At 45.0% G+C, this 24,276-nt stretch overlaps 1 protein-coding gene and 1 long non-coding RNA gene across 2 annotated transcripts; both read right to left on the bottom strand.

The window, feature by feature from the left end:
• Nucleotides 1–1,647: 1,647 nt before the first annotated feature.
• On the bottom strand, nucleotides 1,648–23,710 carry CACYBP (calcyclin binding protein). Its single transcript, XM_074960986.1, has 6 exons — nucleotides 23,553–23,710; nucleotides 11,452–11,647; nucleotides 8,703–8,799; nucleotides 8,056–8,155; nucleotides 5,411–5,505; nucleotides 1,648–1,927 (listed from the first exon to the last, which is right to left on the bottom strand). The coding sequence occupies exons 1-6, from the start codon at nucleotides 23,571–23,573 to the stop codon at nucleotides 1,768–1,770; spliced, it is 669 nt and encodes a 222-aa protein (XP_074817087.1). The 5' UTR covers nucleotides 23,574–23,710; the 3' UTR covers nucleotides 1,648–1,767.
• Nucleotides 15,664–21,788, bottom strand: LOC141992201 (uncharacterized). Its single transcript, XR_012640551.1, has 3 exons — nucleotides 21,391–21,788; nucleotides 19,971–20,090; nucleotides 15,664–15,837 (listed from the first exon to the last, which is right to left on the bottom strand). It is a non-coding gene; the product is annotated as an uncharacterized LOC141992201 (long non-coding RNA).
• Nucleotides 23,711–24,276: the final 566 nt, after the last annotated feature.

Raw genomic sequence — 24,276 nt, 5'->3', positions numbered from 1 at the left:
AAGCAAAGGCTGTGGGGGTAGGTCTTTTGTGAGTCAGACAGGCTAGGTACTACACCCTGGTTCCCCAAGAATATAGAGCTGACAGGTAACACCCCCACATTCAAGCAGATGTTTTGGGGTGTACAGGATCCCTGCCCCCTTCCTGTTCTGTGATGTCTTCCCCATCCCTCACATTGCTGGGAGGAGCGTGTATTTGATCCTACCTTTTACCCACATGCTACCAGTTGCGAGGCCTGCAGAGGCTCATGTTCTATCACAGCAATGGTTGAGCAGCTTCGTGCTGCTAATATGGGAAGCTACAATGAATTCCACACATTAACCAACGTGGGGTCTAATGCTTAATTCTGTTGACCTGTAGGCTCCTAAACATCTCAAAGTAGGGTGTGAGAAAGTCAACAGTTGTACTGTGCTCTGGTAGACAGCACCACCTTTTTTAAAGAAAGGGGGTCATGCTTATAGCAACTTATTAATTCATTAGTTTGGTACAGAACCTTCCTGTCAATGATCAAGAACTTTACAAAGGGTAGAAAATAGTTACGCTTCTGCCTTGTGCTAGTCCAGACATTGTTCTTGCATCTTTCCTTTTTATGGCTACTAACTGCACTGCTGTTACTCAGCTGTGTCTCCTGCATTTTGGGGAGGCGGTTGGAAAAATGGGTGGATTGCCTGCTGCAGGCAGATGCTGGATAAGCTGGTCACATTCACCTTCTCCTGGGTGCGCTTAAGCAAGTCTCTTGACTAGCAACAGGTATCTGCTCAGCATGCTTTCTACAGGATTCTTGCCATTGCCCTTCTGTAAAGAACGGTAGGTAAGAGCTACTTTTCAGCTCAATGAACCAATAACTACTCAAAGATGCAGATTCCACTCCTATAATTAAGCTGTCTTCAGCTATTTAGACATGTCTGTCCTTTTGAGGTTTGTTTGACAGTTTCTCCTGCTTCCTGCATGTAGAAAGTCGCTTAAGCTGGGTTAATACATTAGGGCTAGGAACCAAATAGCCAAAGGCAGCCAAATGACATGGTGACTAACACACAAGGTAGCCATCCTGCAGCAAAAAAACTTCAGGACCAGACTTCAAAAAGAAACTGCTGAGCTTCAGTTCATTTGCAAATTTGACACCATCAGCTCAGGATTAAACAAAGACAGTGAATGGCTAGCCAAGGACAAAAGCAGTTTCTCCTCCTTTGGTGTTCACACCTCAACTGCTAAAAGAAGTTTAGCCTCATCCTCCCTGATTGAACTAACCTCGTTATCCCTAGCCTGATTCTTGCTTGCATATTTATACCTGCCTCTGGAAATTTCCACTACATGCATCCGACTAAGTGGGTATTCACCCACGAAAGCTTATGCTCCAATATGTCTGTTAGTCTGTAAGGTGCCACAGGACTCTCTGCCGCTTTTACAGATCCAGACTAACACGGCTACCCCTCTGACACTTGACACAACAGTTTAAGTTTTTTTTTTTCTGTTTACAATGTTTGTATAATTGTCAGTTTTCAGATGAGCAGACCAATAAAAAGCTCTTGGGGAGGGAAGCGATACAAATACTTCCTAGTCTTCAGGGAAGAGGAGGAAACCACTTGACGGAAAGAAATGCTTTATAAGGGTATTTTATTTAAATATTTTCTCCAACCTGAAATGGAAAACAGGTAAGTGTCTTTGCTTGGAAGAAGGTTGTGTAAACAATGCACTTGTAGAACTGATCTCTGCAGCACAGCAAAAGTCTCATATGGAAGGTCCGTGTCAAGGCAGCCTTTGGAGTAGTCTCAAATATCTAATGGTATATCCCCTTTGCCTTGTTTCTCTCTGCTTTCAACCCAGGCCTTGTTAATGGTTCTTTTCATTTCATCATCTCCCTCCGCATACATCTTTTTGAGAAGGTTCATCAGCCCCTCACCAGGGTCTGAGGTGTCATAGGAGGCTTTCCTGTAAGACAGGTGGATATGCATGAAACAAGCTTATCATTGTATTACTAATCATACCACCTAGGAGCCTCAGTCATTTGTAACAATTCTCTGCCAAACTTTAAATGCTTTAACAATTCTTATGCAAAAAATTGGTATTATGTAGAATTTTGCCTTGGGTTTTGGGAAAGGGTGTTATGGAGTCTCAAGCTGAGTCCTCTGAGCTTGGCATCTTCAAAAAGAAAGAGAGGACGTTGTCTAGACCGGGGTGGGCAACCTTTCAGAAATGGTGTGCCAAGTCTTAATTTATTCACTATAATTTAAGGTTTCGTGTGGCAGTAATACATTTTACATTTACAGGAGCTGGCGGACGGAACCCCAGACTGGCAGCAGGCTTACCGGGGCCGCAGCTGGTGGGGGCCAGCGGAGAGAACCCCAGACTGGCAGCGGCCTGAGCAGCTCAGCCCGCTGCCAGTCTGGGGTTCTGGCCACCGGCCCTTGCCAGCCAGGGTCCCCGCTGCCGGCCCTGCTCAGCCCGCTCCTGGCTCGGGGTTCCGTCCATCCAGGCCGGCAGCAGGCTGAGCAGGGCCAGCGGCTGCGACCCCAGGCCAGCAACGAAGCCCCTGGGACTCGTGACCAGGACCAGGAGCCGGAAACCCAGGCCAGCAGCAGAGTGCCACTGTAAATCAGCTTCTGTGCCTCCTTTGACACATGTGTCATAGGTTGCTGACCCCTGGTCTAGACTAAGTGGAAAATAAAAACAAACAGACATTATGTTGGAGATGTCTCAGTAAGGGGGGAGGGTAGGAAGAACCTTGCAGAGGGCATTAGGGTTTGAAACAGGTGTAGATTAAGTTCATAGAGATGGTAACTAAATATAGCACTGGATCCAGGAAGTACCAAAAATCAATCTCTGCTGTTACCATGAAGTCGGTGCAAGAGCTTACTTCTTAATCAGCCTCCTACCAAGGTGACAATCCTAAAGTATCCCCCGCCTATACTAGATCACATCTGTTAAACCACCAATGGACTGGCCCCTTAAGACATGTTTCATTGCTAAAGAAGCCAAGTGATAAATGGAACCTACTTTGATTTATTTGGTACCCAGTTTTACCACCGGCATATCACCACAAATATAAACCATAAGCACATACATTGCCCTTACTGGCTATCATAGGGAAACCTGCCCCATAGCTTCTCCCCTCATCTTGCCTTTGAAACCCCTTGTCTACTGTACTAATCAGCTGAAGGGCTAACTAAAAAGTAAAGGGTTGAACCAAGCCCTGTTAGACCAGCAGGGGGAGCAAATTCCCCAGTTACAGGACTCTATGCCGAGAGCCAGTCTTCAAAAGTTGACCCCTAGAGCAGGGGTTCTCAACCTTTTTCTTTTGGAGGCCCCCCACAACATGCTATAAAAGCTCCAGGGCTCAGCGAGGGAGGGGGAGGCTCTGGGCAAGGGAGGAAGTTCGGGCATAGGTGTAGTTTGACTTCTATTTTCGGTGGGCAGGGGTCAGTGGGGCTGGAGCCAGGTCCACACAGGGAGGTCAAGGGAGGGAGTGTCACCTCCACCCCTGAGTTACCTCAGAAGGCCACTCGCCTGTTTGGGTTGGGGGGGAAGTGGGCACAACCAAAAATTATAACTCAGAAGTGGGGAGCTCAGCTCAAAAAGTTTGAAAACGGTTCAGGGAGAGGGGCAGCTAAGGGCTGTGTGCAGGCAGAGAGGTAGCTCAGGGTGGTGCAGGGAGGGGGTAGCTCAGGGTGCAAGGAGAAGGGTAGCTCGGGGCTGTGTGCGGGCAGAGGGATAGCTAGGGGCTTTGTGTGGGCAGGTGGATAGCTCAGGGTGCAGGGAGAGGGGTAGCTCAGGGTGCAAGGGGAAGGGTAGCTGGGGGCTGTGTGTGAGCAGGGGGATAGCTCAGGGTGCAGGGAGAGGGGTCACTCGGGGCTGTTTGCCGGGAGGGGGTAGCTGAGGGTGCAGGGATGGGGTAGATAGAGGTTGTGTGCCAGGAGGGCTCCCCTGCAGTCCCTATTCACCAAGGGCTCTGCCAGCCAGGGAGCCAGGTCTCCCTGCCCAGGCGGCTCTTACCAGCTGCGTGAGCAAAGGGGGCTAGGAGCTTCAACTCCCTGCACAAGCAGGAAACAAGGGAATGCCGCAGCTGCCTGCTCCATGGCACTAGCCTACACTGCCCGGCTTTGGCTTCTCACCTCTGACCTGACCAGTGGGTGGCGAGAGGAGGTGGAGGGAGGGGGTGTGTGTGTGGAACTGCCCCGGGATTGCCCTGTTCTTGCTCTGTAGCTTCGGGGGGGGGGAGGGGGTAACATCCGTGTCCCTCCAACTCTGCCCATGGGCTCAGGGCTTCTACCCAGGGGGAGCGCCAGGGCTCAGGAATTCAGCCCAGCTGCTCCTGGCTTCAACCCCACTGGGGCTCCAGGGATTGGGGCTCCAAGCCCACTGCTCCTGGATTCAGCCCCTCTGGAGTTGCTGGGGCTTTGGCTCTGGGTTTTAGCCATGGGGCCCCGTGGCCCCCGTGAAAGGGTTCGTGGACTCCCTGTTGAGAGCCGCTGCCCTAGAGTGTGACAGCAAGATTGTCCCAGCTGATCTACAAAATGGCTGGGTCTTGCAACTTTAAGGGATTTATATATTGTGACTAACCCCTTGAACAGGGAGTCAGTGCAGACCTTTGTAGGGCTGGCTTAGTGGTAAAGTACTGCATTGCAGGAGACATATGTTCAATGACCAGTACCCAGTCCTTTGTACAGCATGCACCAGAAGGAAGAAACAAATTGCTCATGAATTATGAGATATGGATGCAGAAAGAACGTAGTTTTGATCTGAATCCAAATTTTGCAGCTAAGCCCAATCTCTACCAGTGAGCCCTCAGAGGATTTGCTGGCAACGCTGACAGGCTCCTGTTTTATTCCTCCTTAAAAGGTTGCAGGTCCGAGCTACAAAGGAGGGACATAAAAGAGCCTCAGGCCATCAACAGAGATGTGGAAAACACTCCACTACCACCTGCAGGGAAAAAGCCTCTAAGAGCATTTAGTCTCAATTAGAGCAGCTCCTATTCAGGAATACAGCCTCCAAGATAGGAACATGTGGCTTAAAGAGGAGTTAACTTTAAGCTTTTCATTGCTGGTCTTCACCACCACACTTCCTGTGCTGCACCATTCACCAATATCCTATTAAAACCATTTAAGGATGTACCAGCTGTATCCCACCTGGAGCATTCAAGCAGCAAAAGGCAGAATGATTTTAGCAAATCAGTGCAAATTCCTTCCCAGGGCACTAATCTTTAGTGCCAAAGGAATCCCCAGATCAGTTGATTACAAAGATCAGGGAAACAGCTATGAAATAATTCTCAGGTCGTAAAACAGGTTAAATGCTAGGCCCTTGGACCATAATTCTCATTGTGTAGACTTAGAGATGTTAAAGTCACAGTACACATCTGCTTTCTTTGGTGACACTAATGCAATATTGTTGGGGTGGAGTGAAGGGAGGGACACTTACTCTTTCTCCTTGCTCTCTTTTTCCACCTGAGTCAGGCAATCCCATTTTTCTTCCCGTTTCTTCCTACATAACACAAGGATCATGTCCGTCTTGATCTGTAAAGGGAGGCAAAGAAAAACAAATCTGATGGTAAGAGGTGAATTAAGGATACTTATTATAGGAGATACTCATTGCATCCACAATAATTAAAGTAGCAGAACAGTTTCTGGTATTATTCTATTGTTGGATGCTCAAAACTTTCTCAGAGAATTGCTGTCTGGGCTAGTTTTTTCTTATATGGGACATATTTTTAAATCAATATTAAGTATTTGGCTGTGGGGCACTAAGGGTTACTTTGTTTTGAATACTCTAAAAGGGACACAGTCATATCTAACAGCAGTCAGTATTAAAGGGAGGTAGAAAATACTCTATGAATTCCAAAACACAGCCCCACTGCAGGAGCAGCCTGGCCCACAATACTTGAGATCCTGAAAACGTTGTGGTCTGTCTGGTCAACGGCCTTTTTATCTGGTCAGAGGGACTAGAGACCAATCAATGTTAAAGATCCCATACCTAGTTTCTGTCTGTGGTGATTCATAAATATTACACCCCAGTGGAAAACTGGGGAAAAGGATTAGTATGAGCTTTTCTAAGGACTGTCTCAGAATTAATGATCAGATACAACCTTTTTGATCCCTGAAACTCAGGCACACCACCCATCTAACCCCCAGCACTACTTAGCACCACCTGGAATTAGAAGACGTTATCTGCTGTGGTCTGTGCTAGTAGCATCCCCAGTTTATGACTCCAGCCAGTCCACCTCCGCACATTTTACTCGAACACAAGGACTCAGCTTACATTTTCAAGAGTATGTGGATTTTGGTTTAAGGATTCAAAAAAACCACCTCAGTTTAGATTCTCAACAGCCTCTGCTTTTCCACTTCAGACCCATAACCCACTTCTAATCTGATCTGCACCTCCCTCTACTATTCCAGTATTTTGTGATGAGGATAAATGGCTTAAGAGTCCAGTAACAACAACATTTAAATCAGGGGTAACTCTATTTGAACCCATATCTCCAGGGATAAAAAGCTAGTCTGAAGACACCACCAAGCCTCAGTGCAGCACCCCAGTGAATTACAAGCAAGACCCTGTGTACTAACCTTGACCTTGTAACCTTGACCTAAATTCTATAATCAGATCCCTGCATTCTGCTTCAGATCAATTAAAACCTCACTCTTTTTTTAATTCAATACAATATGAAAAATGAATATCTCAAGAGTATCCCCTCATTATTTAAGCCGATGTTAAGTTCAATTTATTTTACACTGCCGTAAAGAATTGTGGACCACAACCCATATTTTTATGTTATATATGTTTAGAACAGTGTTCTCAAAGTGCGGGCTGCTTGGGGCCCAATCAGCACAGAGCTGCGGCCTATGTGACATCTGTAGGGCCATAGAGATAGCATTGGATGCGGCCCACATAACACATCGTGGGCCACATATGCAGCCCACGATGGTAAATGGGTTGAGAACCACTGGTCTAGGATGACCAGGGACAGTCCCGATATTTGGGGGTTTGTCTTATATAGGTGCCTATTACCTTCCAGCCCCTGTCCCAGTTCTTCACACTTGCTATCTGGTCACCTTATATGTATCATTGGGGAAAGCTGCAAATGTTGGCAGTTAAGTATGGGGCATATGTGGCTTTTGGCACATAGGAATGTATGAGCGGTGATTTGGGTTTGCAGATAAGCACATTAGCTGGAAGTTAAGATAATCAATGCTGGAATATTAATGATATTTTCTATCATTCAGCTTCAAAGCCAACATCCCACTGACACAAATGGGGTAGCTAAGCTCTTATCTCAGGCTGTGTACAGATTCAGGCATCTAGTTACTTTCTGGGCTTGTCTACCCAAATATTTTGTTTGTGGCAAGGAAAGCTGGGACGTGAATCTACTCTGCACTAGCCTGCGGCGCACTAGGTGTCCATTTGGACCCTGCTGAGGTGCACTAAGAGTTTGTTCAGGATATATCGAAGCATACTAACAAACACTTAGTGCACCTCAGCAGGGTCCACTTGGACAGGTAGTGCATAGCAGGCTAGCATGGGGTAAATTCACACTCCCACTTGCCATGAACTAAGTATTTGTGTAGACAAGCCCTCTCCATGTTTGGAAAATTTTTCTTTGCAACCATAAGGGCTACACACAGAGATATATAGGTGCCTAAAGATGCAGATAGATGCTTAGTGGGATTTTCAAAAGTGCCTAAACACGTTAGAGGGTCTGGGCCCTAACTTTCACTGAAATCAATAGGAGTTAAGCACCCAACCTGCTTAGGTGCTTTTGAAAATCCTGTTAAGCATCTATCTGCATCTTTAGGCACCTATATATCTATGAAAATCTGTCCCTTGATGTTTTAAAACAAAAGCATAGATTCTGGCACACAATTCTGCAGCAAGGATTCAATTTTTCAGCCACAGAATACGTTAAGTCATCAATACAACTTCCCTTTGGAGGCTGAAGAGAGCAAGAGAGAAGGTCTGAGGTTAGAGCAATCCTATACGGCTAAACTGGAGGATTCTACTGAATCAGGCTAAGATTACTCAGATGGTGAGGGGGGTCTATATAAGTACGTACAAAGATAAGATACACAGACCTTCCTTGAACTGCCTTCCACAGAGATGGGTTTCAGAAGGTTATTGAATGTCATGGAGTAATTCTTCCCATTCAGATTCTTCACTAGCAGATCAAATGACCTAGAAAGAAAGAGTATAATGAATGCACACACTTCACTTCCCTATCATACGTGCTATGCAAACTGACCCTTAACAAGAGAGGGATACAGCCTGACTCCTTGGGAAACTGAACCCCAAAACTTTTGTTGTTTATCCAGGACTTTCTGATTCCCTACTTATTGCAATATTGGAAGATTCCTTGAAAGGACTATTGTCTAAAGGTTACAAGAAACTACAAGTCAGAAGTCCTGCTCAGAGTTCTTTTTATAGCTCCGCCACAGACTTGCTGTGGGACCTTGGGCAAATCACTTAACCTCGCAGTGTTTCAGTTTTGTCACTCATAAAATGGGGCTAATAACACATCCCTTATGAGAGTGTTTTACGGCCTAATTAGCATTAGTAAAATGCTTTGAGCTCCTCTGAAGACAGCTACATATGCATGTGCCAAAGTATTGTTGGAGAATTTAAGATTTTAACCCAGAAGGACTCAATACAACAGGCCTTAATCTTGGGTATAGCTCTTCCAATATGTTCTTCCTGGTACGGCATAGCAACAGTCTGGACTCACCTTTCTGTAAAGTGGACCTGCACATTCTCAGCTGGAAGCTGCTGCACTCCATTTAAAGTGATGTAAATCTTCACAAACTTATCCGACTGATCCCAACCTGAAAGGGAGAAAATCAGATAGGAAGGCTGGAAAAAACCTCTGCCTGCTCATGAGTGGTGTTCCTCTGAAACAACCATAGCTCCCCCAGAAGAGAGCATGCCTTCCACCATAGGCCATACATTACTGCAACTGCCTTCAGAGGGAAGCCATTAGCTGCTCAAAGAAGGGTGGAATGAAAGAGGGGAGGCCAGGTATACCCTTTGGGGCTCTGCTCTCCTGGTCCCCATAGTGCATCAAAGAGCAACTCTACCACAGCAGGGAGAAGCAAGGCACCTCTGCCTGACTTAGCGGAAAGGGGTGGGCAGGATCAGAGCCAAGTGGAAGGTTTGGCTACATCTCTCCTGGTCTCCTCCTTTGATGCCCACTTTCACCCAGTACCCTATTCAATTGTGGCAGGGTGCTGGACTATGGGCACTATCTCCACAGATCAGCATGTTGGACACTCCCTACACCTTTTGCCTAGATTGTAACTGAAGAGCACCTGCGCTTTCCCTCATATCTGCCAAGTATTAGGAGGGGTGAGGGGTGAGCAGGACAGAGACCAGTAATTTCCTCCCCATTAATGCTGGAGGATTTGGGACTGCTTAAACCTGCCACGCCACCCTCCCCCCGACACTGCAGCTAAACCTGAAGAGACTCTGAATGTCCCACAGTGGCAGCTGCTGGGCTACCTAGTCTGCCGGATCTCCTGCTGGTGCCAGGAAAGGGGCGGCTCCTCCTCAGATAAGGCGGGGATAGAGGCTTATTTTTGCTTTGGAGCCAGAGCTCTTGGGATCCCTTAACCCCTCCCATCTTTAAAACACAATGCCCATATTGGGCAATTATCATCCCTGTAATTTAAACACACACACACACACACACACACACACACACACACACACACACACACGGTGAGTATGAGTGACAAACTGAGTTAACCAGTTAACCACCAGCTGGCACTAATGCTCGGTTCCATTTACATCATTAATCTTAGTGTGATGTTATATGATTAAAGTATGACCATGTGAATCATTGTTGCTACCATTGTTCTATAATTGCAACAAATCTTGTACAAAGTATGTCATGTACAGGGTATATGGAAAAGTTATGATTTGCTTAATATGATTATCCTATTTGTATGCATGCATCATTTTTATATCTAAAGTTATGAATATTGTCTCTATACCTGTATTTCAAATGTGTTTGCTTCTGGATAATACCCACAAGGTATTTAGGCAGCACATTGTGAAGAGACTATTCAAGTTGAATGGCCTATCAAGGAACACTTAACTCACAATGGACCATGGAAAACGCCTATCCGCATCTATGGTTGCCAACTTTCTGATCGCAGAAAACAGAACTTGTCCCGCCCCCTGCTCTGCCCTTCTCCGAGGCCCCGCCCTTGCTCACTCCACCCGCCTCCTCCCTCATTCATTTTCACCAGGCTGGGGCAGGGGTTGGTTTGTGGGAGGGGGTACAGGCTCTGGGCTGGGGGTGTGGGCCAGAAATGAGGGGTTCAGAGTGCAGGAGGGGGCTCAGGGCTGGGGCAGGGTATTGGGGAGTGGGATGGGGGGCGGCCAGGAGGCACTGGGAGCTCCAATGGGAGTTGTGGAACCAGCTCTTGGGGCAGTGCCTGTGCCAAGGAGTCGGAGGGACATGCCAGCAGTTTCCAGGAGCCGCACAGTGCTGGCCGTTGCAGCCAACTGGACTTTTAGTGGCCTGGTCAGCTGTGCTGACCAGAGTTGCCAGGGTCCCATTTTGACCAGGGATTCTGGTTGAAAACCGGATGCCTGGCAACCCTATCCACACCTGATGGACTTTCATGTGAACGTCCTAACTAGAGTACGGGTAATGGCCTCTGCTATAACTCAGCAAAGCATGCAAGGCCATGTGACTAAATCATGACCCTAAATTCCATCTTGTTACCTATATTTTTCCCCACAAACTGTGCGGAGGGCTTTGTTTGAAACAATGGGTTTCCCTCCACATGGCAGAAACTATCAAAGACCCTGGAAACATCTCCATTTTGCCTCTTTCCTGCTCTGATTTCTGGACTATGGACTTATACTAAAGGGAACATTCTAACCAAGGGACTGAGGACCTTCCAATGATTTGGGAGCAACCAGAGACTTAACCAGTTAGCAGTTTATGCCATCACTGCTTCAAGCCTTAACCAAGAACTCTTTGCAACACTAAAACTCACCATCTCTACTATGACACTGATCTCAGAACTGTACTCATGTCTGTATGTATAATGATCTTTTAACCAATACTCTCTCTTTTTTCTTTTTTAATAAATTTTAGTTTAGTTAATAAGAATTGGCTGCAAGCATGAATTTGAGTAAGATTTGAAATATTCATTAACCTGAGAGGTAATATGTCCAATCCCTTGGGATTGGTAGAACTTTCATATTCGACTTGACAGTCTAGGAGGAAGCCCAAGGCTGGGTTGCTTTAGGGAACTGTGTTTTGTCTTCTGGGTAACTAGTAAGGTATTACAGAAGCTGTTTTGTGGCTAGCTTGGTGGATCTAAGTATTGGAATGACCACCAGCTTTGGGGATTGTCTGCCCCATTCTGCAGTTTGCCCTAATTAAGTAACCTCAGTGTGGCCCAGTGGGACTCCAGTCACACTTAGCTCTGCAGGAAGTCGGGTTGGAAGAGCAATCCTACCATAACTGTTGATTTTCACTGTGTATCCCACAGCTGGTGGTTTCTCTTCCTCCACAGTGTCTTCTTTTAGCTTGGGTGGTGGCTGGTTCTTGATTTCGATCTCTAGCTTGTACTTTTCTGCCATCAAGACATCATGAGTTCTTTTCCTCGTGGCTTTTTTCAGGAGCTCTTTCACCTCTTCCAAATCTTTCTCCAGCTGGGTTTAAGAATAGAAGACCATATATGTACATTAGACACATGCCTCTTTATCTGAGGTTTACTGCTGAGCCCATTCACTCATCTCAGTCACAGAAACTAGAGATGGATTAGATGACTGAACAGGTCTTGTCCATCCCAACCCCACACCCTGGGGCCAATGTAGGACTGCTACCTATATTGCTTTGTCCAGTCTAATATTAAATATTGCAGAACAACAAGAATATTGCCACTTCCCTATTCAATAGTCTGCAAATTTCTCCCAATGTTTAGCTTGCATTTTCCCTTTAAAAACTCCAAACAGATGTTTTAAGTTGTTTTTACTCGTGGGGGCAGAGACTTTTTCTTATGTGTTTGTATTAGCATAACAGGATCCTGGTCCAGGACCTGGGCTCCTAGGTGCTATGATACAAATAATAAAGAAGAACATATGAGCTCCCACAGATATGAACCAATGGTTCATCAAGCCTACTACCCTGTCTCTGACAGTGGCCAATAACAGAGCGTACAGAACAGGGCAATTTGGAGAGCTCCACCCCTGTCTTCTCTTCCTGGCAGTCAAAGGTTTAGGGTCCCCCCAAGCATGGGATTACATCCCTGACCATCTTGGCTAACAGCCATAGATGAACCTATACTCCATGAACTTATCTAATTCTTTTTTGAACCCAGTTATACTTTTGGCCATCACAAAATCCCATGGCAACCAGTTCCACAGGTTAATTGTGTGTTAAATGAAGAAGTATTTCCTCTTGTTTGTATTAAACCTGCAGCCTATTAATTTAATTGGGTGACCCCTCGTTTCTGTATTGCGTGAAAGAGTAAATACTACTCCTCTATTCACTTTTCCACATCATTCATGATTTTATAGATCTCTATCATATCCCCGCTTAATCGTCTCTTTTCTAAGCTGAAGAGCCCTAATCCTCTTAGTCTGTCATTGTATGGAAGATGTTCCATATCCTTGATCATTTTTGTTGTCCTTCTCTGAACCTTTTCCAGTTCCATTATATCCTTTTTGAGATAGGGCGACCAGAACTGGACACAGTATTCAAGATATGGGTGCACCATGGGTTTATATAGTGGCATTTTCTATCCCTTTCCTGATACTTCCTGACATCCTGTTAGCATTTTTAACTGCTGCTGGGCATTGGGCTGAAGTTTTCAGAGAAATATCCACAATGACTCCAAGATCTTTCTTGAGTAGTAACAGCCAGTTTAGAACTCATCATTTTGTATGTACAGTTGGGATTACTTTTTCCAATGTGCATTACTTTGCACTTATCAGTGCTGAATTTCATCTGCCATTTTGTTGCCTAGTCACTCAGTTTTGTGAGATTCCCCTGTAATTCTTTGCAGTCAGGTTTGGACTTTACTATCTTGAATAATTTTTTATCATTTGCAAATTTTGCCATTTCACTGTTCACTCCATTTTCCATATCATTAATGAATATGTTGAACTGCACAGGTTCCAGAACAGATCTTTAGGGGGCCATGCTGTTAATCTCTCTTTATTATGAAAAGTGACCATTTCTATGCTTTGTTTCTGTCTTTTAACCAGTTACTGATCAATGAAAGTACCTCTTATCCCATGACTACTTACTTTACTTAAGAGTCTTATGTGAAGGACCTTGTCAAAGGCTTTCTGAAAATCCCAGTATATTGATTAATCACCCTTATCCACACATTCTTTGTTGACACCCTCAAAGAATTCTAATAAACTGATTTAGTCATGACTTCCCTTTACAAAAGCCGTGTTGACTCTTGCCCAACAAATCGCATTCAGCTATGTAACTGATAATTCTGTTCTTTACTATAGTTTCTACCAATTTGCCCAGTACTGAAGTTAGGCTGACTGGCTTGTAATTGCCAGGATCACCTCTGGAGCCTTTTTTAAAAATTGGAGTTACATTAGCTACCTTCCAGTCATGTGGTACAGAGGCTTGTGTTAATCATCGTTTACATACGACAGTTAGTAGTTCTGCAATTTCATATTTGAGCTCCTGCAGAACTCCTGGGAGAATACTATCTGGTTCTGGTGACTTGTTACTGTTTAATTTATCAATTTGTTCTGAAACCTCTTCCACTGGCACATCAATGTGGGACACTACTTCACATTTGTCACCCAAAAAACAGCTTTGATGTGGATATCTCCCCCACATCCTCTGCAGTGAAGACCCATACAAAGAATTACTTTAGCTTCTTTGCAGTGGAGTTGTCTTCTTTGTCATTTAGTGCCCCCACTGCCTATTTGGCAGGCTTTCTTCCTCCAACATACGTAAAAAAAATTCTTACTGTTAGTTTGTGTGTCTTTATTTCTTGGCCTCCCTTATTATATTTAACCTGCCAGAGTTTGTGCTCCTTCCTATTATCCTCAGTAGGTTTTGACTTCCAAATTTTAAAGGATGCCTTTTTGGTGCTGATTCTTTTGGTCCTTTTATTGTTTTCTCTGAATTGGGGTATACATTTAGGCTGAGTGTCTTTTATGGTGTTTTTAAAAATAGTCCCCTTGCTGCTTGCAGGCATTTATCTCTTGTGACAGCACCTTTTAATTTCCATCTAACAAGAGTTCTCATTTTTGTGTAGTTTCCCTTTTAGAAGTTAAATGTTACTATAGTGGTATTTTTGGTATTATCCCCCTACAAGGATGTTAAATGTAATTACATTATGGTCACGATTACCAATTGCTTTAACTATAATTACCTCTTGGACCAGATCCTGTACTTCATTTAGGACTAAATCTAGAATTGTCTCTCCCCCTGTGGGTTCCAGGAGTAGCTGCTCCTCTAGGCAGTCATTTATGGTGCCTAGAAATGTTATCTCTGCACCACTCCCAGAAGTGATATTTACCCAGTCAAATGAAGATAGCTTAAATCGCCCACTGTTATTGGTTTCAGAGTGGTAGCCATGTTAGCCTGTATCAGCAAAAAGAACTAGGAGTACTTGTGAAACCTTAGAGACTAAAATTTATTTGAGCATAAGCTTTTGTGGGCTAAAACCCACTTCATCGGATCCATGCAACGGAGCTTTCTGCTTGTGTAACATCTTCAACCATCCTTACCATTTCACAATCACTGTCAGCATCCTGGTCAGGTGGTAAGAAGTATAGTCCTACTGCTATACTCAAACATGGAATTTCTATCCACAGAGATTCTGTGGCAGTTTGTTTCATTTAAGATTTTTACCTTATTTAACTACTTAATTTATTAAAGAAAAAAAATGAATACACAGAGAGAGATCATGGTGATACATGATAAATTTCAGAAACATACGGTAACTATTTATCCTGCATTGCTGGCCATCTCACCTGCACTCTGCCAACTAAATTTTTTTTGGGACACTTATTTTAACCACCTGAGCACTTTCAAACAGCAGCTGTAAAAATCAACCTACTGGAGAAGTGGTTCCTCAGTTCTAACCATTTCTCAGATGTGAAATTCCCCTGCAAAAGTTACACTGCTTTAAGATACAAGACAGACAATATTCAATCTTGGACCAGCAACATGGTTAGTCCAATACCATACAACCTTTCCAAGGTAGAATTTGGAATTTTGTGCCAATAGAAGGGGGAAAACTGACAGCTTTTTCCAGTGGGACACACAGCAACTGTTCTATTACTGGTAGGTTCTGAAGGATCAGATCTTAAAATGCAGACAAGTAGTTTTTCCTCCATGACAACTAAGATTGCAACTAGTCACCCCAAAGCATATTCCAAAATTCCACTTAGAGCTAAAGACAACAGAAATCAATATGTCCATCCCAACATATGGGACGCTTGCCTGAGGACCATCAGTTAAGCTGAAGTTGAAGTACACATTCCCCTGGAAAGGAGTCTTCCAGCTACTCAAAGCAGTGACTCCTACTTCTTTTGGTCGAGCTAAGGAGAGAGACAAGAATAACTTCATGTCCTGTTCAAAGTGCTCTATCATCTCCTCTTATGTGTTAATCAAGAACCATAGATGAGTATAGAAACTATATAGGAGGTAAGCGGACTAGAAATAACTAGTTAGTTGACCCCAGTACAAACCAAAGATCAATTGTGACAAAATGCCTGTTATACCAAGAAATCCAAACCAACTAGCCTTCACCCCAAATTAAAAGTTGTATATTTGTCTGCTTTATGAATCAAAGGCACTCACTCTCTGTTTGAGGTTAACTTGTCCCTTCACAATGTTTCTTTTTCGAGTGTAAGCCCTGAAAGATGTGAAATGAAAGGTATTAAATATAATCAAAGAACATATGGACTATGTTCACTAAAATGAGAGAAACTTGATGGGGTATGTACCCCTCACAGGCTGTGAAAGAGTTAATGTGGGCCTGAGAAGCCAATTTTTATACCAGCCTGCACCTGGAGAATGGGCTAGACTTAACTGAGGATGAAGCCCAGCTGGGGAGGAGCAATTATAAGGCAGGAAGTTGAGAGAAGAAAGGAGTTGCTTGTAGAAAGTGAAGAACTCAGTAGAAAGGTTATGAAGGGAAAGCTGAGAGAGCAAGAGCACATACCCTGGGATCCTTTCCTATTTGGGGAAGTCTGGTAAGAGACCAGGTGAGGGATTAACTAAGCAGGGTTTGGGAGTGGAGCAGGCTTCAGTGGTGAGCCCTAATAAAAGGATAGGATTTGGACTACCAGGAGAGAACCCAGGGAGGTGCTCTGTTGAGGAACAGATCAGCAGGGATGAGGGGTCAAACTGAAGGAGGGCAGAAATTGGTTTTAATTTGTGTATATATATATATATATATATATATATATATATATATTTTTTTTTTACAGGGATTCCAAGGGAGAGACCCCTGAGAAAGAGAGAAACAGTGGAAAGCCTAGAGAGAAGAGTGTGAAAACCATGGGGCCCAGAAGTGGGGTAGATGATCCTTTTGTGAGGGCGTTAAGATGGTTTTCTGTTGGACTTTCTTTCCCTGGAAAGAGTGGACTAAACTGTGACCTGGCTGGAGGGCCAAGTCACAGAAAGAGACTGACCACTATTGCAGCTATCAGCAGAGGGTGCCAGATGCGGGGAGAGAGACTCACTCCACTAGTGAGTGACAAACTCTGTGGAATTTTGTTACTTTAAGTCAGGGGTGGGAAAACTTTTTGGCCTGAGGGCACATCAGGGTTGTGAAATGGTATGGAGGGCTGTGCCTCCGCAAACAGCCTGGTCCCTGCCTCCTCCCACTTCCTGCCCCCCTCAGAACCCCTGATACATCCACCCCCTGCTCCTTGTCCCCTAACTACCCCCCCCCGGACCCCCCCTTGTTGTCCCCCCTCTTGGGACTCCCCCACCCTCATTCAACCCCCCTGCTCCTTGTCTCCTGACCACCCCCTTTCCCCTTCCCATGCCGCTCAGAGCGGCAGGACAGGCTTATTGGAAAGTCCGGGAGGTGGGTGGGCACAAGCCATGCTGCTGACGGGGCTGCGGGAGAGGGGGAAGAGCAGGGGAGGGGCTGGGGAATAGCCTCCCTGGCCTGGAGCTCAGGGACTGGGCAAGACGGTCCTGCGGGCCAGATGTGGGCCACAGTTTACCCACTTCTGCTCTAAGTGATAGTGACCCTATAGAAGGGATATGAATTGTATGGCACAAGAAGGAAAAGAATATTGAAAGAAGCACCTGTATATAGCCTTGAAATATTAAAATAAATTACTTAAACGGGAAAGTCTGGATAATACAGAAAATTACTGAAATATAGACCTTGAAATGAATGAAAGAAGCCTCCATTATGAAAAATATCAAAGAAATGTTATACACTGATGCCATCTACTGGATATCAATGGCAACTGCAGAGAAACTGAACTCAAATCCAAGAGCCTATCTGGCAAATTGACAACAGAAATAAGAATTGCATGTGCATGAGCCCCTCCTGGCCCCTGATGAACCCTGAAACAGCATATACAGATTGAGGTCACCAAGTGGGACCCTATAGTCTTGCTGAGTTCACAAAAGCTGCTGCAAAATTCAGAAGCACTACTGATGCTTGGACTAACCCGACGAAGACTCCCCTATCCAAGTTAACTGAGAAGTGGTGAGACTCGTTCCAGAGATAGTAGTTTTGCTTTGTTTTTAAAGTAAGTAACTGAAAGTTCTCATGTTGAGTTTACACTTTCTACTGAGACCTCAAGTAACCATATTTTGGATTTTAACTAAGTAATGCTAGCTGTATGTTTCTCCTCTGTAAGTCCAAGCGTATTGGCCTTAGAGAACATCAAACAATAACTTAGCAATTCCTTTTGATGTTTTAAACTTGTCCAATTCAAACCAAACATTGGAAAGAACAGGAACCATATTCATAAGAGCGCCTTAAGACAAGGGTATCCTTTTTGGAAAATTACTTAAAGCACAATAAAGCTCTCTCCTGGCGATAAAGAATGGCTACGCTGTGTACCTTACAATGGGGTGGCTGTGGCAGCCCAGCCATGCTGTTCGAAGGTGCGCCATGTAGACATAGCCTAAGTATCCTGATCTGAAGAGTAGCATTCAAGATAAAAATAACCCTGAAAAGAACCTGGCATTGAAGTTAGTGAGCTAGCACTTCCCAGACTCAAAGGAGGGGTTATCCTAATTAAACTCCATTCCAATATTGATTAACGTTTATCAAATTAGCAAATCTACTGTTTTAAATTTTAGCTTTGAAACCCGACACCTCAGCCAACTTAAAAAAAACCCCTAGCGCTGTCAATTAATCGTGGTTAATTCACGTGATTAACTCAAAAAAATTAACAGCAATTAATCAGTTTTAATCACACTTAAATAGAATATAAATTGAAATTTATTAAATATTTTGGATATTTTTCTACACTTTCAAATATTTATTTCTACTGCAACACAATACAAAGTGTACTGTGCTCACTTTATATTTTTATTAAAAGTATTTGCACTGTAAAAATGAAAAAATAGTATGAGGTGAATTGAAAAATACAAGTACCGTAGTGCAATCTCTTTATCGTGAAAGTGCAACTTACAAATGTACGTTGTTATATAACTGCACTCAAAAAACTATGTAAAACTTTAGTGCCAACAAGTCCACTCAGTCCTCCTACTTGTTCAGCCAATCGCTAAGAGAAACAAGTTTTGTTTACATTTACAGGAGATAATGCAGCGCTGCTTCTTATTTACAATGTCACCTGAAAGTGAGAACAGGCATTTGCATGGCACTTTTATAGCTGGCATTGCAAGGTATTTACGTGCCAGTATGTTTATATGCTAAATGTTTATATGCTAAACATTTGTATGCCCTTTCATGCTTCGGCCATGATTCCAGAGGACAAGCTTCCATGTTGATGATGCTAGTTAAACAAAGAAAAGAAAATGCATTAATTAAATTTTGACTGAACTCCTTGGGGGGAGAATAGTATGTCCCCTGCTCTGTTTTACCCACATTCTGCCATGTATTTCATGTTATAGCAATCTCAGATGATGACCCAGCACATGTTGTTCGTTTTAAGAACACTTTCACTGCAGATTTGACAAAACACAAAAGTTACCAATATGAGATTTCTAAAGATAGCTACAGCACTCGACACAAGGTTTAAGAATCTGAAGTGCCTTCCAAAATCTGATCGGGACAGCATGTGGAGTATGCTTTCAGATGTCTTAAAAGAGCAACACTCTGATGTGGAAACTACAGCACCCAAACCATCAAAAAAGAAAATCAAACTTCTGCTGGTGGCATCTGACTCAGCTGATGAAAGTGAACATGCGTCAGTCTGCACTGCTTTGGATCGTTATCGAGCAGAACCCATCATCAGCATGGATGCATATCCTCTGGAATGGTGGTTGAAGATGAAAGGACATATGAAAGTTTAGCGCATCTGGCATGTAAATATCTTGCAACACTAGCTACAACAGTGCCATGTGAACGTCTGTTCTCACTTTCAGGTGACACTAAACAAGAAGTGGGCAGCATTATCTACTGCAAATGTAAACAAACGTGTTTGTCTGAGCAATTGGCTGAATAAGAAGTAGGACTGAGCGGACTTGTAGACTCCAAAGTTTTATATTTTTATTTTTGAATGCAGTTATTTTTTGTACATAATTCTACAGTTGTAAATTCAACTTTCATGATACAGGTACTGTAATGCAATCGCTTAGGTGAATTGAAAAACTATTGTTTTTTACAGCACAAATATTTGTACACTGTACACTTTGTATTGCGTTGAACTGAAATCAATGTATTTGAAAATGTAGAAATCAAAATATTTAAATGGTATTCTATTGTTTAACAGTGAGATTAGTCGCCCAATTAATCACAATTTTTTTAATTGCTTGACATCCCTAAAAAAAAAAAACAAAAAAAAACCCCAGATCCGTAGTCATACTTATGTGGCTCTGGCTCACCAGCACATCATGACTATGACTGCTCCAGTTATCTTTCTCTGTGCCTTCTAGTCAGGTCATGTTCAGCCTTTTTGATTTCAGTGATCCCATGGCCTTTTGGCCACCACAGGCCCAGCAGTTCTAAAAGCATGTGGATAAAAATCAATTATTTAAATTTTTTTTCAAAGTTGGATTTTTTTTATATAAAATGCTTTGAGGAAAAAACCTATATAAAGATAGATACATTATAGCTCAAAGACATCTCATCATGGAATAGGGATTATTAATTCTATAGTATGAGATACTATATTAATGTAATGTTTAAGAAAAGTTTTTGTAAATGAGTTCCAATAGGATTAGGGACCCAATCTGATGGGGCTCCAGGGGCTTCTGTATAGATTATTTAGGTTAATCTTTTTATCTACCCAATGGGACTTCAGTGCTCAGTCTAGAAGATACCATCAGAAATGCTTAGTTTTACAGTTCTCAAATTGTGGATTTGTGTCTCCAGAGATAACATGCTTGTTAACAGCAAAAATGTTTTTAAAATAAATCAATATACATAATGAGGTGAGAAATAACAGACCTCAACCCTATTGTCCCTCTGCAAATTTGTGTACAGCGAGTCAATCCCTTACCTCTCTATAGAAGTGCAAAGTTTCAAAAAGTTCAATGAATAGAAGATTGTTGGGACTGGAATAGATCTGGACAAGGAGAAGAAGTCTGGAGATAAATGTGAGAAGGGAGGGACAGGCAGTGGAAAACAAAAGTGAAACTGTTTGAGCAGCATATTCCAGAAGTCTTGAGGTCTTTCTGAGTGTAGCCTTCATTGATTTGAGATCTACCATATCATTCTCACTGGAAGGGAAAACCTATAACGGCAGCAGGCCGTAAGAGCCCCAGCTTGGGAATATTTTAATGAAGTTCCTCTACCTGTGGGTAAGACAGGCATGTGTGCAAAATGCAAACAGTGCAACAAAGAAAGGCAAGGCATGGTTGCCTGAATGAAACAACATCGTTGAAGATGATGAAAGGAACATCACTTTAAAAATGTATAGTGTGTACCTTCTAAAAATGAAACCTACATCTCCCTCTGAGTTGTGAAGAATATGTATTAAGGTTATAACAATCAACAAGAATGCACTTATGCAGAAATCCATGATTAAACAGTCTTCCTGACTAGTGATTTAAACCATGATTTAAATCAAATCCACCCTGTCCAAAAGGATGCTGGGCCTTAAAGAATGTTGGTGCCATGGTCTGGTTCTTTATTTTGGGCACATGTAGAGGGCATCACACCCAGCTTCAGCTCAAGGTGTTTTGAGTTTAAACCCAAACTATGTGCTTTCTTTGAACAATATGCTAAGAGGATGAAGAGTCTTGCCCCCGCCTGCTTAACTGGGTGGAAAGGGGAAAATCGGTGCAGCAAAAAGATACTTACCATAGCTAAGCCACTGGACATTGTTTTGATATCAGTTTCTTACACAACCTTGTCATTAGGAGGACCATGTCTAAATGGCTGACTGCATTTCAGGTTGCTAAGCTTTAGGTTGGCCAGGCCATTGCAATCTCCAGGTTCATTCTGTCTGAGACAAGGAAAAGCAGGGCTACTGATTGCTTCAGGGATGTTTCTGTTGTAGACTTATGCAAAACAGCCTTTCGTGCCTGCTCTTCACTCCATACATTTACAAAGAACTATTGCTTGGACTCTGCCTCTAGGGAAGAATCCTGCTTTGGTCTCTGCCTGGCAGATCCTCCTTCCAAAGTTGGGGAGCCCAAGCGCTTTTGCCTTCTAGAGTCAACCCCATCCCATCCCATCAATCAGTTTTGGACCATCAACAGGATAAGTATAACTAGACCAGGATAGGTTTCAGAGTAGCAGCCGTGTTAGTCTGTATTTGCAAAAAGAAAAGGAGTACTTGTGGCACCTTAGAGACTAACAAATTTATTTGAGCATAAGCTTTCGTGAGGATGCATCCGATGAAGTGAGCTGTAGCTCATGAAAGCTTATGCTCAAATAGATCAGGATAGTTATTCCAGTAAATTCCCCTGTGTAGACAGACTCCAAGTCCGGAACTTAATGGAAAGGTTTAAGTGCAATGGTTAAGCTCCACAGTAGCACAAGACCACACCTTCCTACCTGCTACAACTACCCCTGTGGGCCTAGAAAAAACATCTTTAGAGTAGGGAATTCCACTTGTTTGATGCCAGGGAGCAGAGACCAGCAGTGAGACCTGTGCAAGATAATACTTTCAGAGAAACCGAATTACAGATAAGTAATTACATCTTTTGTTCCTCCATTCTTTTTGGAGCACTCAGAGGAGAGGAGAATGGGAAAAGGACCCCTCCTATGGGGGTACTAAGCTGTTAAGTATCTAAGAGAAGCTGGATTGGAGGAGGGTTAAAGGGCAATGGGTTAATACTACTTAGTGAAGCACTAATACAATGCCTTTTGTCTTCAGAACAGTTACAACCATTACATTCCACTGTGTCCCACACTGGAAAAAGGTGTCAATTTCCCCCTTCTAATGGCACAAAGTTCCAGTTTCTAGCTTTGAAAAGTTGTAAGGTACTGGACTTACCTTAAAGGGTATAGAGTCAGCATAGCCAGTCCTATGCTTCCTTCTTCACACCCTGGTGCAGGTGCCATGAAGGAGTGGCTGGAATCATAGTGTACCCCAACTATCTCCAACTGGATATGTACCATGTGGACCACAGGCAGCTGGAACAAGCTAACGTGTACCGGGGCTGGGGGCAGATTCAGGGAGCTTCTCCTCTATTTCCTCTGTGGGGGAGGAGAGCCATCCTTTCCAAGGCACTCCCCTTGGAGCCAGAGCTCCCAGCTGTTCTCTGTGGGGCTCCCACAGCCAGGCAGGGAAGCAGGGCAGGCACTGGGAGAAATGGCAAGGGCAGCCAGAGGTACTTTCTTCTCTTTCTGGGATAGAGCAGGCAGCCTGAGTAGCTGCAGCAGGGAAGGACCAGCAGCTGCAGGGGCATTAAGTGGAAGGTGTGTGTGGGGGAGACAGGACACTGACTCCCGTAGGGATAGGGCCAGACCCAAACCCTTCCATTTAAACGGCAGCTCAAGGGAGCACATGGTAATGCCTAATCACACAGGAAGTCGCTCAGCCAGGCAGCCTGCGGGGCCACCAATTCGAGGCTGGAGGGCCAGCAGGGCCGAGTGCCCAGTAGCTCAGAAGGCAGGCAGGATACCACGCATTTGCCATATTTCTTGTGCTCGCAGGAGAAAACTATGGGGTGTGGCCCTCCCAGAGCCCGTGTGTGCGCCCGGCTGAGCCCCCCGTGCACAAGGAGCAGTGGCAGGGCACGCTGGGGCACGGGGGGGGGCATGCTTCCAGGAAGGGATAACATAGCCCAGCCAGCTGGCCCGAGGGCAGGAGCAAGACCTGCCCCGACTAGCCCTCCACGGGGCTCTGTGCCCCCTGCAAGACTGCCCCCGCCGGGCACTGTGCCTCCCAACACCCTGCAAGACCCACCCCCCCGAACACAGCGCCCCACACACCCTGCAAGACCCGACCCCCGGGCACTACGCCCTCCGCCGGGCCCCGCCAAGACCCACTTCCCGCGCGCCCCTCCCCTCACCTCCTCCCGCGCAGACGCCATATCGGGGATGCTATACTGCGGTGTTCGCTCCGTACGAGCCGCAGCCGATCTGGGGGGAGGGGCAGCCTGACACTCACACAGTCGCAGCGGCAGCAGCGCCTGCTCCCGCCCCGCCCCGCCCCTCTGGAACTTTCCGGAGCCCCCGTCCGCCACGCCCCCTAGTAACGATCCCAGGCTTCCGCCTGAGAGCAGGAGCCCGAACCACGCCCCTTAGCGACTAGAGCCGCATAAACCACGCCCCTTCTCGCTCCCAGCAGGAAGAGGCATAGAGTTCGCAGGAGTCCGGGCGTCCTAGAAGGTCCCACTGCAGAGCTGGCTAGGCGCTCGGCGGCCATTTTATCGCCGTGCGCCCTGCGAGCGGGAACGGAGTGGGCGGGGCTATGAAAGGCGCGACGTTTCCAGGGAGACAGCCTAGCTGAGGCGCCGCCCAGGCCGCGTTAAGGGGTGTTCGCCGCGGGGAGGCGGGCGCCTCTGGTCAGGGGGCTCCGGCTCTACCGTTGCCGCCCGGGGGGCTGTGTCCCAGTTCCACCGCCATCCCCCTTCAGCTGGTGACTGTCACACCAGCCGTGGCGAGTGTCTGCTCTGCGCGGAGCACTGGGGGTCGCTCTTGGTTGGCCAATGGCCGCCCAGAGGAAAGGGTGAGGAGCCCCGCTCTCGCCGCGGGGGACGGGGGAGCCGGCGCTGTGCGGCAGAGGGGCCGCGC

Source organism: Natator depressus, chromosome 8 (assembly GCF_965152275.1).
Source record: "Natator depressus isolate rNatDep1 chromosome 8, rNatDep2.hap1, whole genome shotgun sequence".
Taxonomy (NCBI): domain Eukaryota; kingdom Metazoa; phylum Chordata; order Testudines; family Cheloniidae; genus Natator; species Natator depressus.
Note: the sequence above shows the minus strand (reverse complement) of the source record. Positions and strands in the feature narration are given on the sequence as shown.

Coding starts and splice junctions, on each gene's coding strand:
- CACYBP (XM_074960986.1), bottom strand. CDS start 23,573: ATGGCGTCTGCGCGGGAGGAG. Junction 11,648..23,552: donor TGGCGTCTGCGCGGGAGGAG/GTGAGGGGAGGG, acceptor TCTTAAACCCAG/CTGGAGAAAGATTTGGAAGA. Junction 1,928..5,410: donor AAAGAGAGCAAGGAGAAAGA/GTAAGTGTCCCT, acceptor CCTGTCTTACAG/GAAAGCCTCCTATGACACCT.